The following is a 19,850-nucleotide window of genomic DNA, read 5'->3' as shown; positions in this document are numbered from 1 at the left end:
GTTCCCACCTGGCTCCTACCGCCCTCAGATTGGGAGTCTGGGGGTCGGGGCAGGGGCCGCAAATTACTCTTGGGAAAAATCAGTGCTCGCAGCCGCAGCCGGAGGAAACTGTTCCCGCGGTGGCCCCGATGTGGCTACGCGCTTGGGACCAAACACCAGGAGTCTTGGAAGGAGTAAAGGATGCGCAGGAGGGGAAAGTGAAGAGGCCAGCACGTGGAAGAGGCGCTGAGGTAGGGGCAAGGCGGGGCCGAGAGTGGAGTCACTGTAGGAGATCCCAGGCCTTAGGGAACTAGGCAGTTCAGGTGGACGAGCTCAGTTGGCGTCTGCTCGCTTTGGGTACCAGCCTTAGAAAATGCTGACGCCCCAAACGCTGTCCCTCTTGTGTCAGACCCTCTTGATCCCGCACCACGGTCTGCGGCTGGGCGCAGACAGAAGGCGGGGCCAGCCTGGCAGGCACAGGGGGATAGGGCGGGAGTTCCCCCACACCCCGTGGTTCCGCCAGCCGCCCCTCCTTCAGCACAAAGTCCTTTCCTTAGTTTCCCTTGCTCAGCTTCTCCAGCGAAGCCTCCTGGCGCCTGGACGTACGAAGCGGGCTGCCCCCGGGTGGGCCACGCTGATTGTGTGTCACAGAAACGTGTCCGGCGCGCTCGGGCTAGTGGCGGGCGGGCTTCCGGGCGGGCGGTGCCTGGTCCAGGCAGGCGGGGAGGAGCGGCGGGCCGGCTGGACGCGCCTCCACCCGTCCTGTCCAGCATCGACCGGGTGAAGAGATGGGCTGAGGGAGGGGGTGTGTGTCTCGAGGTGGGGGTGGAACTGGGACGGTGGCCGAGAGGCAGCGCGTCGCTTCGGTCCTGCCTCCCTCTGGGGTGGGCGGTCAGACGGGGACGATGTGGAGGCCGAAGCTGTCTGCCTGAAGCTTGATGTGGTCCCCGCGGTAACTAGTGGCGGTCATAGGCAGCGGCAGCAGCGGCAGGGGCGGAGCCCCGGGGGGCGGCACTATAATAATAAGGGGAACCTGGAAGTTAACACAGGAGAAGAATGGGCTGGGTGAGAGGACAAACAGGAGAACAAAAAAGGAAAGAAAAGCAAAGAAAAGCCCTCCCCGGGTCCAGCGGGATCAGGACTGGAGGACTGTGACTTGGCCCTGAGGCTAGATACTCAAGAGTGCTGCGCATTCACAGGGCGGGAGAGGACAGGACAGGTGACACCCAGCTGCAGACCCGCCGAAGGGTCCGACGGCCACTGTGGCCAAGAGCTTTCCTACGACTGAGAGGCAGGGGACCGGAGAGGCAGGAGGCACGGGCGACCTGGAAGGATCCCCAGGTCCCAGCGCTGGTCTAATGAGTCTGTCTCCCTGACCCATCCGGGTACCCAGAGTTGGGGTGGTCCAGAGTGGGGTCTGTGTCCCGAAACAGCCTGAGCGCCCGATTCTGGCGGGCCGGGCAGACGACCCGCTGAGCCGCCCGCCAGCCAGGTGGCGTACTCACTTAGTAAGGCGGGGTTGCTGAATCTCCAAGCCTCGTTGTAGGCGGTGTACTGGGGATGGCTGTAGGGGTTGCCTGAGAACTCGCTCCCTGTGGGAGGGCGGGGAACTGGAATTAGAGGCGCTCAGCGTGCCCAGTTGGCCTCTTTTGCCCTGTCCCCACTAGTTCCAGTCTCAGATGTTGCAAGCAGGGCAAGGGCTCCTGGTGGGGCAGGTCGCGGGGCGGGGGCGTGGGGTGGGGGCGCAGTCCACGCTTTCCGCTCTCTGAGTGGGGACAGGCCACCATAGGCAAGAAGTAGGCGTGCCCCTGCACAGCTAGGTACGGAGGGTTCTGTGGGCAGGTTTGTGCCTGGGGTACCCTCAGAAGCACTGCTGGCCACCCAGGAAGGATTTAGCCTTGGTCTGGCTGTTCCCACGTAAGTGGGTGCTTACAGTGGACACTTGCTTTATAGGAACTCCACAGCACGAAAGGGGCGGGGGGAAGGTGGTGAAGGAAGGCTCTTGGGACACTTTGTCCCAGAAAGTCTTAGGAATGGCATCTCAGCGCTGTGCCAAAGCTAGGCAGGTGGTAGTGATGGAGTGCTCCTGGGAAATACCTCCTCCCACTTTTCCCTCCCGAGGTTTAGTACTGGGGCTATAGCAACTGGGGAAGGGAACTGCAGGAATTCAGTGGACTGCCCGCAGGGGGCTCCCCCCCCCCCCCCCCCCCCCAGCAGTGAGTAGTGGAGGGCAGGATGGGTTGGGAGCCTTCCGCAGCTGCCTCCCTCCTTCCCGGAGGAGAAAGGCCAGGCCTATGGGTTTCCCCCTCGCCCTTTCTCCTGTGTGATGACCCCAAACTGTTTACAGTGATCCCTAACCGCGGGTTAAGTAGAGGAGAAGGGGCCCCACTCCAAGAAGGAGCTGGGTGGGGGTGAAGGATGCAGCCACTGGAAAGCCTGTTTATTGACGAGGAGGGAAAGCATGCGTGCAGCAGGATAATGAGCTTCTGAGCTCAACTGTGACCAAGAGGAACTGAGCTATCTCCTTCCCCATCGCTAATGAAACAAGTGTAATTTCCTCATCAGCACTAGATTCTGTTTAACGACTCCCCCCTTGCCACCATGAGCTCTCTGCGGCTCCCCACATCCCCACCTCCCTGTGGGCTCCCCACCCCCACCTCCCCCACTCTTTCCTCACCCCCACCTCTCTAAGACCTCCTCCAGCCTCTACCTGCTCACTGCTAGGATCATCCTCCAAAGACTCCTTGCCTTCTCCCGAGTCTGAGCAGGAACCCCCTCACCTACATCTCCAACTCCACTCAACTCCCATTCTCTGACTGCAGTGGAACCCCCAGTTTCTCAACCCCATCTCTGCTTCCTCAGGGCAGTTCCATGATGGCTGAGGCCAATCCCCCTTCCTACCCATCCTTCTCCCCTGACCAGTGAGAGCTGAACTTGAGAAACACTTGAGTCCTACAAAGGGGCTCAGGAGGCAGCGGGTTGCAGGCTGGGAGAGTCTTGGCCAGTTTAAGACAAGAGGTTTTGGTGTTTCTGCAGATAGGAACTTCAACTCTCTTTGATCTTAAGCCGCTCGCATTTGGGGTGAAGGGCTGAAATAGCCACCAGGCCCTAAGTACACCCTCTACCTTCTTAACTCCAAAGCCAAGTCCAGTGCCTCTCAGCTAAAGGCTGCACTAGAGTCCCAGAATAGCACAGAGGGCCCGCATCCTCTGAAGAGGAGAGGTATTCCAGCTTATGTCTCTCTGAAGCTAAGGTCTCTCTGGTTCCCTCCGGTCCTCCACTCCACTTTGAGACTAGCCTCCTTCTCTCTCTAGACTGGGGTTGATTTTCCACAGTGGTTTCCTCCTCTGCTTTGGTGTGGACCAGTGTGGCTTTGTCTGAATGACTGCCATGCCCCTGAAATGGTCCTTGGTTCCAAGTTTCCATGGTAACCAGGGCAGGCTCTTCCAAGCAGTGTCAGCTAGAGCTGGGTTGGGCATGAGCTTGGATAGGTGGGTGCTGAGGAGGGGTCATAACCTAAAGCTGTGTTCACAAGAGAGCATTTCTGTAAGCTTCCTCCTTGCATTGCTTCTAAAATGCCAACTGTGGCCTCTAAAAAGAAAGAGGGATAGAAGGACAATGTTTTGCATGACAATGGTTTGCTGGTTCTCTTCCCACCCCTGGCCTCAGACTGTAGGCCATTTGGTAGCTCACCCACAATTTAGTTACCCTATCCTCCCCACAGATGATAGTCTACAGCGCTGTCACCTACCAGGCACCATTCCTGCCAGGGTGGAGGTAGGGTAGCTTCCCTGGCCAGTAGGGGGCACGTGAGGGGGGTAACCAGGTAGAGTGGTGCTCGCCATATCACGACCTGGAAAAACACAAAGGGGAAGGGGTGAGGCCTGGAAGAGAGGGGCCTGCCTCAGCTCACACCTGGACGCTCTAGGGAGAGGACAGTCTCAGAGAGGAAGGAGCCGTGCATCTGAAGGAGAGGTGCATCTGTGCAACTGTGCCCCCCACCCAGTGCCTGAAAATGGGTCCAAATGTCTGTGTGTGTGCCTCTCGTTTATGTCACTCGTTATGTATGTGTGCATACATGTGTGTCTGCCTTTGTGTCTCTGCGATTCCCAATGCAGACGGTGATGGGCGGAGGTGGCCTGGTTTTACTTTCTCCATAGTCAGCTGTGATTGCTCTAGTGGGCCTCTATCATCCTGCCTACCTCTCCTCTTCCCTCACAGCTATCTTTCCTTCAGGCTTTGGAGACACCCCACTAGCACCTCTACAAGGGAGGGTTCTCTATTCTAAATGGTGCTGTAGATGCTGGGCTTGGCAGGTCTGGAGGACAGGGGACTAAATGGGGCGGCCGTTTTGCTGTGATCGTATCATTTCAATGATAGAAAACCATCTCCAAAGTGAATTGGGAACTTTGAGGACATGCGTATCAGATCAAGCTCCCCCTATGAGCAGCCTTGCTGGAAGCCTCTATTCCCTAGAGCCTAGAGAGTAGGAGATGGGCTTCTCCTTGCCAGGAGCAGCAAAATGGACTAATATTAGAGAGATACTTCCTCCCAGAGACAACATAGCTGCATGTGACTGGCTTCCCTTCCTAGTCTGTGCATCTGTTTCTGCAAAGGGGACAACCCCTAGCATATTCCAGTCTTTGTGGACAGTATTTATTCTTTCCTATCTCCTCCCCCCACAACACCCATACACTAGAGCCTATCGTTTTCTGGGGCCCATGTATCTGCCGCAGATCCCCCTTGTCTTCCTCACACCCCCCCATAGTGTCACTCTGCTCCTCATGCCTCTGTCCGACCCTGAGAAGGCAAGGTGTGGCTGGAGGAAGTCACAGTACTATGTACACCTCCCCTAGTTCACTTTCTTTTTCTTAGTTGGGTCCTGGTCCTGGTCCATGGACTTTTCCATGACTATTCCATAGCATCTTTCTTCTCCCATGTCCACCTGACGACATCACCTACTTCATCCCTCAGGCCCAATGTGTTTTCTCATCCCTATCGACACTTCTGAGAGAGTCATCTTCCTCTAAGAATACAGGGCTACAGCTCAGGCTGTTCCATTTCTGGCCACCTCCTGAACATCCTCGCTAGCTGACCCACTGTCACCTCAAGCTCAATAGGAATAAAATCAGATCCACCTTCTCCTCCATCAGTTTCCCGGCCCTTTTGAAGACACACCTAGAACGCTGAGCCCCAGACACAGCCTTCTCCCTGACCCTTTCTGACATGCAGTCAATTCTCCGCAGCCATTTCTCTTCTTTCCGTTTCTATTTCCTCTGTCAATTTTCTAGTTCGACTCCCAAGTACCTGCCTTTGGCTTGCTTCAGTGGCTTTTCTTGGCTTGTATTCCCGCCTCCATGTTCTTCTCCCTTATCAACCTAAACTGTGGCTGCTAGCCCTTCTGAAACATTGCTTTCACCGTGCCACTTCCTTGTAAACACTGCTGTTGATTCCCTGGTGGCTACAGTTTGAATGGAAACTCTCCAGATACTCCAACCTCCCAGGTACTCACACACACACCCCCCCCCTTGGCTCTGATTCTCACTTCTGGTTAGGTTTGTTTTCATCTCGTGATGTAAAATGACTGTGCTTTGAGGTGACCTTTCCTTCTTTCTTACTCATAGTTTTCTTCCAGTTCAAGCCTCAACATTCTCATCCTTCTACTCACCAAGGAAGTTTCTTTCAAGTTTCCATGACATCTGTGTCCCATGATTGACTATTTCATATTATATTGCAAAATACATTATCTATTGCTTCGTGCCAAGGTTTTCATTTGCAAACTGACCGTAGCTCACTCAAGGGCAGGGCCTACGTTCTGATCTGTCCCGCATAGCTGAGAACACAGTCGTCTCTCAATAATTACTTGTTGATCAATTCTTACAATCCACCCCCTTGCATTCACAGCCTATTCCTGATGGATTATAATGGCTAATTGTATCATATGTGTTGATTCTACTACAGAGAATCAAAACCAGGACCAAATGGGCTCAAATCTTTTTCCTTAAAAATCCATTGAAATGGGGCTGGAGAGATGGCTCCGTGGTTAAGAGCACTGGCTGTTCTCCCAAAAGACACAGGTTTGATTCCAGCAGCCACATGACAACTCACGATGATCTTTAACTCTAGTCACAAGGGTTCTGATACCCTCTTCTGTCCTTTTTGGGTCCCAGGCATGTGGTGTGCAGACACACATGCAGGCAAATCACCCATATACATAAAAATAAAAGTTCAAAAAAAATTGAAAAAATAAATAGAAACAACAGTGGAATTTTTACACACAGAGATTTTTTTTCAGTGAGAGATTCATCCCTTGTGACTCCGCTTTACCATGCAGCAGAGCGAGTTTCTTCTATACCTGTTGAGAGCAGCTAATACCTAACATTTCCTGAAACCTGCTAGACAGAGAACAACTAACAGAGGGGAGGTCAGTTCTGAATCCTAGGCAGGAAATGAATATGCATTTGCTTCTTGTTTGTTCAACTTTGTTTTGTCTTGAGACAGTCTTACAGCTAGCCCAGGCTTGCCTCAGAACTGTGATCCCCCCTCCCCCCGCCTCAGACTCATGAGTACAGATGTGTGCCATCACAACTTGCTTGTGTTCCTTTTGTGTTTTCTTGTATTGACTTCTACCGCCAATAAAAAACTGTACACATCTCCTGACCATCTCTCAGTGGAGAGGACCTGAAGTACACAGGGAGAGAAAATACCTATCAGTTTCTAGAGAGAAATGAATACTTTGGCATTTATTGGTCAAAGACGACCTAGGAGAGAGGAGGATTATGGGGGATATGGAGGTTTTGAAGCTAGAGAGACATAGAACTCAATTCCTCCAGGCCCCGTGATCATAACACTTACAAAGCATACAGGGAGCAGAGGACAGCTCTCCCCTGCTTTGTTCCCTATCTCTGATCTCCCTTTTCTTTTTTCATGCTGGATACCATGCCTCTTTATTAATAACAAATAAAACGAATGTATTTTGACTTGATCTTCACTGCCGTCATTCTTGTAACTAGTTAAACACAAATTCCCATCATGGAAGGTATTCACAAAAAGCCCTGCTATGTGCAGGAGAGACAAAGGTGGTTCAGAAGCTGTCTCCACCTAACTTAGGGGCAGCCCCCTCTTGCAAAGTTTATCCCCACAGCTATCTTGCCTGCAAAGTGGCATGTTCAACTTTCAGCTGGTAGGAGGCTTTGCCTGCTGAGAGCCACTCTCTGAACAGTTGATTGGAAGGCATATTTCCAAATTCTATTAAAAAAAAAATCTGTATCTGCAGATAGCAATTCTGAAAATGTGGGAGAAGAAGCCCACGATGAGGAAAAAGCATTCAAAATTCCTAGTTTGTGTCATACCTCTGTGCTTTGCTCCGTAACAATGTCACCACAAAGAGGTACCTGTTCAGGACCTCTGAGTCAACAAGTCACTGCATACAAAGCAAGCGCAATGACTTCATTAGTACCCAGCTGACACCTGAAAAGCAGGGGAAAATTGACCAAAGTCTTGCTAGAGCCATATATTCTCCCGGAACGTCATTGTCAATAATGGAAAGCATATGATGCAGGAAGTTTTCAAATTACCAACACTGTCATACCACTTGCCCAGCAGCATTCTTTGAGCAAGCCTCCTCTAGTGGGAGAATATCAATGGGAAATGGAAGAATTGACAGAGCACCGGGTGCTGCAACACTACAGAGAGATGGGCAGATGGGGGTGGGGCGACCCTGGAAGATGGCACAGCTGTCTCCTTGACACAAACCAGCAGAATCCCAGAAACAGGAGAAAAGCCGCTTCACAGCAGAGCACACCAGTTATAAAATATGTGCCATGCCGTGGAAGACAGGAAGCAGTAAAACATTTGCTTTGCTCACTGACAATGCCAGTAACATAAAAATGGCACCAGCAATCAAAGTGGATAAAAACTCAACGTTGCTATGAAAGAGTGAGCATTTCATGCTGCCTACTTGCCTTCTGAGGTTAGGAAGCTTTGAAAGATGAGTCTTCTGGATGACCATACCCTTGTTTTAAAGGTAAAACAATGGAGACACAGAGACATAATGACTCTCCTGTGACTACGCGGCCAGGAAATGATAGCACCAACATTAGAAGCGGTGTCCATGCCACACTGCCTTTAATGGCAACACGGACCCAGATACTCCCCGAAAAGAGCCAGCGAAAAGGAAAGGAAGTTTTTCAACAAGCAAAACCTCATACCACCACATTACTGTTAAGATGAGGCAGGGAGGGAAAAAAAAAAAAAAAAAGGGACACAAGGAATGAGCAAGTGCATGGAAGGTCTGTAGTAAAACTCTATGGGGTGGAGTCTTCGTCTCCTTGGAGAGTGTTCTAACACAAAAGCATCTCTGAGAAACAGGAGTAGTGGAGAATCTTAAAGGACCCAGAAGTGTTAGACGCACTGCACTTGATGAGGATGTCTTTGCAGTTCAACTGCAGGAGTCCCTGAAGACTCCAGAGCCAATTTTTGCAGCAGTCGCTCTGTCTGAATCAGGCAGTGGTGCACTTTCGTCAGGCATTCCTTAGCAAATGGGCCAGAGCAAATCAACTGTTTGGGAGAATTTTAAGTGCAGCCTGTCTTCCAAGTATGGACAGAAGCAAAGTGCCAGACTTTGCAAAGAAATCGGAAATTTTAAGTCATCAGATCATGCATGCCACATTGTCGGGTGTTGGGTCAGCAATCTCTTTGCTCCTGGTCTCTCTAGAATTCACCAAACAACTGTGGTATGTAAGGCATTGCTGTCAGTACTTAGGTGTGTTAGCTCCTTCAATTCTTTTGTCAACTCTATCAGTTGACCTATTTTTAATTCCTGATTTTTCAGGTGAGAAACTGAAACAGAGGAACTAAAGATTACAGTCAGAATTTCACAGCTAATTGACAGAGGAACCTGGACTGCAGAGCGGATAGACCAGGGAACTGATACTGGGATAATATTCCCAAATATGACAGGCCTAAAAACAGTTATTTGGAGTCATGCTAACTTAATCTGCTTTATAAGAGAACATCTTGGACTAGCTGTTTCTTTTTCTTTTTAAAATTTTGTTGATTTTTGTTTGGTTTGAGACAGGGTTTCTCTGTGTAGCCCTGGCTGGCCTGGAACTCTGTAGACCAGGCTGGCTTCTAACTCAGAGATCCACCTGTTTTTACCTCCCTAGCGCTGGGATCAAAGGTATAAGCCACCACAGCTGGCTTAAAACTATCCATTTCTGTGTTTTTCAGCTTGCCTCACTTTTTGTGCAGTGGGGGATTTTAGATTGGGAATCATTGATTTGATAAGGCACCACAAATATATTTCACGGGACCCATAGAAAGCTATGCATAAGTGCTATTATACACACCTCTTTTCTGAGTAGAAGGTACATTTTAAAAATCGTATTCTCGAAAGTTTTTATGATTCGAAAATGAATAAGCTATGCTTATAAAACAAACAAGGAAACCTGTGTTTTTTTTTTTTTTTTTGTATAACAAACTGTTCTGTTTACAACTACTCAAATAACATTAATTAAACTGTATAAGAGACAGCAAAATGTAAAGCATCATTAGATTTATCTCAAGTCCAGGCCAATGTCAGCATTCAGAAAACCAAGGGAATAGTAAGAGGGAAGCCTTCAGGAAGCAGAAATTGCTGCTAGTGATGGCTTTGGCAACTAGGCTTATTAGACACAGATTTATACAGCAGAACTTATAGCCAAAGAGTTTAGAGATGCTTTTTCTTGGCATCTTTCTCTGAAAATGAGCATTTTTTTTTTGCTATCCATTTGACACTGTGGAGGACCCTAAGGCCAGAAAACATAACTCTTGTTTTACTATCCTATCCTCAAGTTTGTCTGCCTCTCATAAGGTAACGAAAATGAGGTCTTCAAGGCTAGCTAGTGGTCTGTGCTTACATCTGGCACAAACACTTAAAATGCATATAAGAACACAGTCACCGACTTTTTAATTGCTGCCTAAATGTATTTTATCCTGGCACTTATAAGCTATATGTAATACATTAAAACATTGGTCTTTGAATTTTAAACGATACTTTCAAGAGAGGAAAATAGTGTTCTATACATTTCATTTTGGTTTTTATATCTCAGATTCCCAGATTCTCCCAAGATTTGCCTTCTAGAACACAGGTGCCTGTGGGAGGACAACACCTGGGCCACTGTCACTCAGCCCTAGGCTCCAGCAGAGGGGGCTGTGCTCACAGCTCAGGGTGGCTGTTCCAGATGAGTGCCTGTCCACTGACAGCTGGACCTTTGTCCCAGGGTGTCCTGGGCAGAGATTCTAGCTCTGTATTGGCTCAGTGAGGTCTGACCCTTGACCACAAACATCTTGATACAGCCAGGCTATTTCCGCCTTCTCCCTTCACACAAGGCCCTTTAAGGGCTGTGCACTGCAGCACAGGGGCCCATAGGAAGGCATTTCCTCTAAGTCGAAGGCCATGGATGGTACTGCAGCCTCAACCTGAGAGAAAGCTAAGGAGCGCTGGTGAGAATCGCTCTTTTAAGGAGCGGGAAGGAAACTTGGCTCATTTACAGAGGTAGAAACTGAGGGCCCGGGAAGAGAAAACTACAGTTCCTTTTCTCAGTTTGTTTCTCAGTGCTGTTTTCTCTGACTACAAATGAAGAGCAGAGCCCAGTAGGTTCTGGAGATTGGGCCACATGTTGGGTGGGCAGGGGGTAAGCCTGTTTGCACAGTCTCTTGATACTCTGGGTCTCCTAGGTCCTCTCTCTGGCTTTATTTTGTTCTCCGAGAGCGCTGAGTTGTCAGCTCTAATCCTTCTGAAAGCGCAGCGTTTTTCAGGCGCTCCGTGTAAGTGAAACCCTAATCCCAAGGAAAACCCGGGGCCGCTTAAGCTGCGGGAGCATTAGCCTGCTCTTGGAGCCAGCACTGGATTTCCTCCTCTGTCTCACAGCCCAGTTGCCACTGGGGAGGAGAGCAGAGGATTCCAAACTGAAGGCAGCAAAGCCCTCTCAGAAGTGACAATAGTGATGATGCTGCCTCGCAAAGCTGCAAAGCTAGGGGTTAAAGAAGCATTGGTTTATCTGTCCTGAGGCGACGGCTAAGGAGGGTCTTCCTGTCTGTCACCTTGTAGAGAGCTGGTTCTTTGAGAAACAGGTTTCAAGTCTTGCCTTGGTGGTTTTAAGGCCACGGAGACATTTCTGAGCCGTACCTATGGCATTCCTTAGAGCTCCACTTTTCAAGAATTCTGGTCATTTGGGAAATGCTGTGTCAAGCAGCATTCTCCTTAGGCAATCTCTTCTTCGGAAGTGCCAAAGAGCAGAGTAAACAAGCTAAGTGTTGAGGGGCCCCCCCTTTGGGCTATCCTAAGCATCTCTAAGTAATATCTGGTAGCACCATGAAAAGGCTCTTCCTACCTCCCTCATTGTGAAAACAGGGTGTTTGCCCAGGCATCTCTCCTTAGCCTGAGTTGGGTACTGTATGCACTTAAAATAAAGACCATAGATTTGTGGAAATGTCTTGATCCACATTCCGATGGGCCTGTCTCCCTTACTGATAAATGAGATAGAGAGAGCACATGACGAGGGAAAAGCATGGTTCCTTTGACAGGCCTAGCTAGCATCTTGGCTTTGTTTCATGGATAGAAGAGATAAAAGGAAGTGCTAAAAACTCCTATGATATGGACCAAATTTGGGCTCGGCTTAGAAGGCCACAGAAAGCACTCGCTAAGATTTCCCCAGACCCTTGTCATCTTCCCTCTGACTTCCTGTGTGGCCCCACTCCTGGGGAGGCTAGCCCATCGTTCCTGGCATGGCTAGCAGGAACAGACAAGGGTTTGTGTTACAAAGGTTCAGCCTCGGTTCTACTCTAAGCCGGCCTGCCTCTCAGCCCAGGTGGGTTACCGGCTCTTCTTTTTAACATCCTCCCCCTCTAACGGTACACTGGATAAAAAAAAGGAAGAGTCCCATCGGATGCCTCCCTAAGCTGCTGGCCCAGGGCACCCGCATATCTGTCAATGTCTCATTGCTATGGAAATGCTTCCATAATTAAATCACAGTGAGGTCTGGGGCTCTGGTCCTTAGGGATGTAACTAGAAGCCTCAGAGATAGCTCAAGGAGGCCTCACCTCTCTGCCTTGGTCCTTCTCAGGCTAAACAGAGGTGTGGAGGAGAGGAGACACCTCTGGCTTGGCTTGGTGGTCACAGGAACTGGCTCTGTGACTTACCTTAGTCTGAAGTTGTCCTCACCCTCTTTTTTTCTTTTTTTTTTTTCTTTTCTTTTTTATTTTTTTGGCTTTTCGAGACAGGGTCTCTCTGTGTAGCCTTGGCTGTCCTGGACTCCCTTTGTAGACCAGGCTGGCCTCGAACTCACAGTGATCCGCCTGCCTCTGCCTCCCGAGTGCTAGGATTAAAGAAGTGCGCCACCACGCCCAGCTCACCCTCTTTTTTTCAAGGTTGAAGGGAAACTCTGATGTCTGCGCCCTGAATTCCTCCAGCTAATCAGGGGCCTTGAGCCAACAGACAAGAGCAGGAGACTCCCAGCCTCCTTCAGAAACATTTCTGAGCTTTTACTGCCTTCTCCTACCCCTAAGGGGCTGGCCAAGGGTTATGTGTTTATTTTATGGGGGAAATGCGCTTCCATTGGAAGGGGATTGTTAACTACAGGAAAGGGGAGGTCCCTGGAGGTGCTCAGGACTCTTTGAGGAGGGGAAGGAGGTTTCCCAGGGTCCATACCACTATCTGCCAAAGGTTCACTTTGCTGTCCATTGGAGATGTGAGCAATCTGTGCAAGTTGCTGAGCTACATTTGAGTTTGTACCAGCATTGCTTCCCCTGGCTCCCAGGGCTCTGGGGTCAACCCTTCTCCCATCCCCCACCTCCCTTTTTTTTTTTTAGCTCTGAACCTGGCCTCTCCAACCTTCCCACTTCTGTTCAGAGTTGACAGTTTCTCCCTCCTCTGCCTGACGTGGGTACTCCCCTCTTGGGTAGTCCCCCCCTTCCCCCCAGATCATTCCTGGGCCTGAGTCATAGCTTCCTCAAAGCTTTTCTTGCAGCATACCCAGGCACATACAAGGGAGGAGAGCCTGTCCTGGGCTTGAAATCTCTCACGTTCATTATTATCCAAAATAAAAGCAAGCTTCTCTACTGAGAAGACTCTGAATTTGGATAGGCAAGAAAGAAGCTCACCCGCTCTTCCCTTTTATTCACTGACCTTCGGGGTCTCTGTTATCTGACAATTGGCTTAGCATTGGGGGGAAGGGCTCCTAGGTCCAGATCTGGGCTAAAATAGAAACTAGTCTTTCTTTTGGATCCTTTCCCTGTTCATCTTCACTTGGGAGATTCCATGAGAGCTAGATAGGGGTGTTAACTGTCCCCCTGCTAACTTCCCTCGTGATGCCTCATAGTCGTGTGAAGTGTGGAAATTTTTTCATGGTGAGCTCATCGTCAATGGTTTTTGTTTGTTTCTCTCAATGGGAGTCCTTTGCATCTTGGATCGTGAGATATCTTTACAGAGAATGTTTCACATCACTCCTGCTGGCACCAGAGTGAACCACTGCCCTACACAAAACACTGTGTAAGTTCTGGGTTGGATGTTAAGAGTCCTGCGACTCTTATGATATGAACTCGGACTTAGGTCTACATGTGGGCTTTCATGGCTCCGTTTCTCGTGGTGACATGTGCCCCCCTCCTTTATCTCCCTGGGTCACAGAGCCCGGGGCTCTCCAGTTCCTGGACAGTATTGTCTCTATTTCTCTTGGGTCCAAGATGACACACCCTGTGTGGGTGCCTCAGCATTCCTGCACTAGGGTTTTACCTTGGTATGAAACCCACAGGGTCTCACACCCTGCTCTGACTCCTACTGGCTCCAGAGCGAGCTGGGGCTGTGCATTAACTGCCCTGCCGTTGTATTTTACCTAGCTGTGTTGTGTCAAGCTCAGGCCCTTGTTTCCTGAGTGGCAATGCCATGCCTCTGGCCACACCGAGGGTGAAAGCTGCCTTTGCACAAGGCTCTCCTGGTGCTCCGTAGTGATGCCCACTAGAGGCCAGTGAAGCCCGCTCTATGCAGCTACTCTGGAGGCACACGAGCATGGACTTCCTTCAGTGCCATCTCAGATTAACGTCAGTTTCAGGGTCTCTGCAGGCTCTCATGTTGCTGCAGCCTGGGCCAAGGCCGGAGAGGAAGCCGTGGGGGGAAAAGGGCTCCTGTTGCTTCTGACAGGAAACTTCAGCATGTGGCTGGAGCAGAAGCCTCTCTGTAGAGTCCCAGACCAGAAGGTCTGTGGAATACATAAGGGTTAAGGGCTATTCCCCTGTGGGCTTTTCTGAAGAGAAGAGGGGCAGTTAAAGATAGCTCTAATTGACCACCCTAAGGAAGCCAGAGGCCAGAGTGCCCCTGGCCTCGTCTCCCATCTAGCGGGTCCCATTTTCCTTATCACTTAGTTGAGAGTCGGCTCTGTTCCAGACCGGCAGCCTAGAGCAGTGGGCTGGAGCAAAGAGAGGCAGCCGAGCTGGAGCAACCCAGCAGTGGAGGGGAGAGTGGGTGATAAATTTAAATAACCAGCTTGACTTGGCAGCTTGCTGAGTTGTGATGCAGTGAAATTAAAATCTCGGCAGAACTTCCAAACCCTACCCTGAGAATCCGTGTCTTGCCTTGGTTCCCTGCAGGAAGATGGGTGGGGAGGCTATCCGGCTGAGTCCTAGGCCTCCGCAGCCAGCCTTGCCTGCGATGTGATTAGCTGTGTCCTGGCCCACTGGCTCCTACTCTCCCCGCCACACAATAGTCCAGGCTCCTGTCTCCTCTCAGTCCTGACCTTGTGGAACAGCTGTATCAAGTGGCTGGTGAAGTTTGAAATCAACCTCTGGTGCCAGGAGGCGGCAGGAATATCAATAAGGATTGGCTTCTCAGGTCGGCCCGAGGCCTTCCCAGCCAGCTTCCTTAAGACCCCTTCCTTACGATTTGCCTCCTAGGGAGGAGAGCAGGCTGGGTACCCGAGGACTTGTGGAGAGCCTTGGCACATCCAAGGCTGTAAAAGCATGGCCTTGCAGATCCCGAGAGGCTACAATCACCCTTCTTAATCGAAGCACCCAGGAGTTGGGTTGTTGTGAGTTGGAGGACAGCCTGGGTTACAGAGTGAGATCCTGTGGGGTGGGGTCTTTGAGAGGAATTTCTGCAAACACACCAAGGCTCTCTCACCTCCCGCAACCTGCACGGAGCCCAGTTCCCACAGATGCCAACGCCCCCCTCGAAGGACTCAAAGTTCACTTGTTCTGCCTGTCCTTGTCACCCTGCTTCTTGCTCCCTATCGAGTCACGAGGCTACAATCGCCTATCTACCCAAAGCCAGAATGCTAAACCTGTTCCCAAGAATGGCCCACCAAGTCTCTGGGCAATACCCGTTCCTCACCTTGACAGTATCTTCAGCAAATTCTGTTTGTCCCCATAATAAACACATCATGAATCATTCATCTTTAATAGATTATGCAAATCAGGAGGACATAAAATCAACAAAGATCAATAGCTGCCGCCGTTTAATTGCCAGCAAAAAACATTTTAAGAATGAACATAATCTGCAGCCCCTTCTCAAGTAATAGCACTATTAATCCAAACATTGGATCTTGGTCTAAGTGCGGGGGGGGGGGGGGAGGGGGGGAAATCATTCCCTGCCCCCACCCGCCACCTGCCCCCCCCCCACCCCTCCCCACACTTTTCTCTTTTTGGTAATTTCCAGTTTCTGAGCGAGTTTCCCCGTCATTACCACTGGTGAACAGCTCCGAATGTTAATGGTTCAGCTTTTGTTACTCTTCGCTTGATTGAAATGTCGCATACAGATTGAGATGTTAGTGCTAACTTGCCACCTGGGAATGTCAAGCTGGGTCTGAAATGAACTTTTCTCACACTTGGATCCAGATGGATCAGCCGGAGATGTTCCCAGGCTGAGCTGGGACTGTTCCAGGGCCATGGGGGGGGGGCAGACGAGGGGGGCTGCTTAAGGTGGAGGAACTTTTCTACATCAGCCCCCAGTGTCTCCTGCAGCAGGAGTCCTTGCCTGGAAGAGGCACAAGTCCATCCCCAGGAAGTTCCTGCCTTCTGGACTGTGGCACTGACTCCAGAGAGAAGTCCTTACTATTTCATCACTTTTGAGAAGTAGCCACTGCGCTAGGAGGTTGGCCTGACGCGGGTTGGAAGATCAGAGAGCAACTACACTGAGCTTTGGAGAATTCATATCCAGGGCCTGTTGATCTAAGACAGCAGCTCTCAATTGAGGGGTCGCAACCCCTTTGGGGGAGGGCTCCCACATCAGCTATCCTGCGTATCAGATAGTTACATTACAATTCATAACACTGGCAAACTTATAGCTATGAAGTTACAACAAAAGTAATTTTATCGTTGGGGGGGGGGCTGTCACCACGCCATGAGGGACTGTATTAAAGGGAGGGTCACAGCATTAGAAAGGTTGAGAACCACTGGTCTAAGCTGTGTCCTGACTCGGCTGGCCTCGCTAAGGACATCACTCCCTAAAAGACTCCTTAGTCTTTGGATTCCTAGCCAAATGTTACAACTCTGTTTTTGCTGGACATGGCTGTACCAAACCATCAGGAGAACACAGGAAAAGTAGTGCTCTCTGGAGCCCCCTGGAGGTTGGGTGGTTCCTTTGAGCCCACCTCAGCCTGAGGTGCTCTCCTAGCCACACAAAGTTACCAAGTCACTGCCAGAGTCCTGTCCCACAGCAGGGCCCATGCCCGCTCTCTGTCTTTGCCGCTGGGTGTGAGGCTTGGCTAGTCTCGCTGTCCTGTTCCCAGGTGGCCTCAGCTAACTCTCAGGTAACAATATCTCAGTGTCTCCCGGTTCCCACTAAGGCCCTTCTCAGTCACCCTGCCTCCCAAAGTACAAATGGCACATTGGCTTTAGTGCCTCCAAATAATATAGGAAAATTTGAAGAACAACCCAATCTGTGTCTTTCTTACTAAAACACTCTCCTAGCCTGGAAACCCTTCCATGGTGCCCGGGACCTTCCGAAGCCAGCATCTGAAGTACTACATGCTGAAGCAATCATCTGTTAGCCATCCTTTGCGTGGCTACTCCAGCTGCCTCCACGGCTCTTATCCATGGAAGCCTTGGCCAGGGTGCCTCTCCCCTGGCCTTGGGATCCAACTTTCCTCTCAGATGAAAAGCTATAATAAGAACCGTGCTCCACTCTACAGGGCTGTTGCCACATTCTCAGGTCCCAGGCCACAGATACCCAAGCTGCCTGGAGAGAGGAAAGCAGGTCCCTTGGTGCCCTTGGGGACAGAGGGGTGTGAAGGCTAGAGACCGGGAACCTCAGCCAGCTGGCCTCTTTGCCTTGGCAGTCTTTTGCACATGTCCTAACCAGAGGCTGGGAAGTCTGGACAACTGAGGAGAAAGAGAAGGAGGCAAGGCCAGAGAGATCCAGCAGCAGGCTCCCTCGCCCCCACCTTTTCAGGCTGAAGGCCAGAACCCGGACCACAGTGTCTCACCCCTGCATCCACGCACATCTGTTCGGGAAGACTCCCTCTCTCTTTCCCTCTCACTCTATAGATACCATGGCAGGGGGCCCACTTGTCACACTGGGCCCCAGATGGCATAGACTGAGGCACCCCACTGAAAGCAGTGTCCCTACCCTCTCGGAAGCCCCCTTACCGGTCACGACGGGGTACGTCTGCGTGCCTGACACATTGCTGCCCAGCTCAGGGTTGGTGGATGCAGATAGACTTGACTTCACTTCATCAAGCCCAGGGGTCAGGGCTGGGAGAGAGTATTCATTCCCCTGGGAGGAGAGAGAGAAAAGCGGCAGCTCTCTATTGATGTGTATACACAGAAAGATGCAGTGTGCAGATGGAGAGGAGGACCCGGAGCCCTCCCAGATGGGGTAGAAGGAGATGGCTGGGTGGGGCTGGGAGATGGGGGAGGGGCTCCGGGGTAGGGAAGGAGAGTTTGGTGAGAGTGGCGAGTGGAGGTACAGTCCATATGCTGGGGGTGGACTTTCCAGCATCCTGAGCCTCATTATCTTTTGCCCAAGAACCTCCAGGAGAGAGTATTGCGGTGGGGATCCCCTTGCTGAGAAGTGTGGGGTGCTCAGGTTCCTCTGAGTAGGAGCCTTGGGGAGCAGAGATGGTCCCTGACACACGGCTGAGGTGCTAGTTGGGGGAAGGGCCTAGTAGGACCTCCAGCCTGGCACCGCTGGGTTGGCTGATGGGGTATGGGCACCCCTTTTAAAAAACAAACAAAGATAGCCCCATGGGCCCCCTCTCTCTGCCTGTGCACTGGGGTATGAAATTGGGGAGGGGGAGAGTCCACATGGCCAGCAGAAGGGTGGGAGGGGGCCAGCCATTGACTCTGAAAGGGTGTCCTGCCCGAAACACTTGGGTAATTGCCTTTTTATTGCAGCCACCACCAAGCCAGACCCTGGAGCCGGGCAGACCAGGAGCCCGCACAAAGCAGGAAAAGTTGGTCTGATTAATATTACGTTAAATTAAAACTGATTTTCTGCTCTTTCGGGTCCGTTTTTTTCCCTTCCGCTTCCTGGCCCCCCCAGTGGACCCCCTCCCCTCCTTGGCGGGACGGGATTGCCTCGTCATTTCCAATTCCTTCTCGTATTGATCTTCCTGTAGAAATCAGTTTTGTAATTAGCTGCAAATTAGGCCTTCTACTGGGGGTGAAGCTGCCCCCTGATTTATCACCAGAGTAATTCGCTGTGATCGGAGAGAAATTAAAATGAACTCAATTAGGCTTCGGATTTGCTTTATGGGCCCTGCTCCGAGTTTCAGGGGGAAAAATGACTGTGCTGGTGTTTAATAGTCTAATGAAAGTAAATAAAGGTTATTCATTGTAATACAGCCGGGGACTTGGGGAGGGTGCACCGAGCCGCCCGCCTTGGCCAGCTCCTCCTTTGTTGGTTTATGGCTCAGGGCACCTTAAAAAGACTTTTGATTTTTGTTTTATGAAGACAAACAGCTTATGGGATAAAAGGACGGGCGGGGAGAAAGGCGAGTGGCTGGGAGCTGTTGGCGTCTTAGAATGCAACTGTGCTGTGTGGAGCCTGAGGGGTTTTGCCAGTGTGTGTGTGTGTGTGTGTGTGTGTGTGTGTGTGTGTGTGTGTGTGTGTAAAAGTGTGAGTGTATGCACAGCAGGCTGTATTGTGCTGCAGTTGGAGGCCTGACCTAGGCCATATGTGTAAACTGGTTGGGGGCTACCCTGGTGTGTGGATAAAGGCATGTGCAGGAGCCACCAGACCAAGGAAGCATGTACATTCGTGGGCTCTGCAGGACTGCTGGGCTGTGCAGTGAGCACTGTGTGAGCGTGGAAAGAGCGGGTGAACAATAGTGGGAAACCAGAAGCCTTTCTTTAATTTTTAAAATAAAAAAATATTGTTGTGTGGGAATAGGGCATAGTGTGGCACACAGTGAGGACAGCTCTGTAGAGTCCATTCTTTCCTCCCATCTTTATATGGCATTGGGGACCGAACTCAGGCTGTCAGGCTTGCAGCGCTGGGTGGCGTCTTGCTAGCCCTGAAATGTGAGGTCTTCGGAGATATGTTTCTGGGTGGTATATGTGGTGTTTGTAGCATGTGCTGATGTAGTGTGTACTTCAGCATATGTTGTATGCTCTGTGCTCTTCTGTGTCCATGAGAATTGCGGGTGCCTGAGACAGCTGTCAACTGGCCTGGGTTCACACTAGATGGATGCATCAGGGAGAAGGAGGGAGGCATAGGTGGCTTTCCCTTCTGACACAGGACTTTCTGTAGGGCCTGGTGGGGGCAGGGCAAGGGTCATGGCAGGAGGATATTCCCGATTATCTCACACTAGGATCACAGAATGTCAGAGCTAGGGAAATGAGAGATGACACACTACCCTTCATAAGGGATTGAGAACTCTGAATAGTGATACAATGTATCC

At 50.8% G+C, this 19,850-nt stretch overlaps 1 protein-coding gene across 9 annotated transcripts in view; it reads right to left on the bottom strand.

Annotated features, from left to right (window-relative positions):
- Positions 1 to 731: 731 nt before the first annotated feature.
- Pax2 (paired box 2) overlaps positions 732 to 19,850 on the bottom strand; it is an 87,272-nt gene continuing 68,153 nt past the window's right edge. For 5 of the 9 annotated variants that reach the window (XM_051146634.1, XM_051146638.1, XM_051146635.1 and 2 more), the window contains 4 exons: positions 17,596 to 17,722; positions 3,731 to 3,832; positions 1,485 to 1,571; positions 732 to 993 (listed from right to left, as the gene is read on the bottom strand). In XM_051146634.1, the coding sequence (XP_051002591.1) occupies positions 872 to 993; positions 1,485 to 1,571; positions 3,731 to 3,832; positions 17,596 to 17,722 (438 nt within the window). In that variant the 3' untranslated portion in view covers positions 732 to 871. Of the gene's footprint in view, positions 1,013 to 1,484; positions 1,572 to 3,730; positions 3,833 to 17,595; positions 17,723 to 19,850 lie in introns of all 9 variants that reach the window. The other 4 variants (XM_051146636.1, XM_051146641.1, XM_051146637.1 and 1 more) reach the window with 1 other exon arrangement.

This window comes from Acomys russatus, chromosome 5 (assembly GCF_903995435.1).
Source record: "Acomys russatus chromosome 5, mAcoRus1.1, whole genome shotgun sequence".
Lineage (NCBI taxonomy): Eukaryota > Metazoa > Chordata > Mammalia > Rodentia > Muridae > Acomys > Acomys russatus.
Note: the sequence above shows the minus strand (reverse complement) of the source record. Positions and strands in the feature narration are given on the sequence as shown.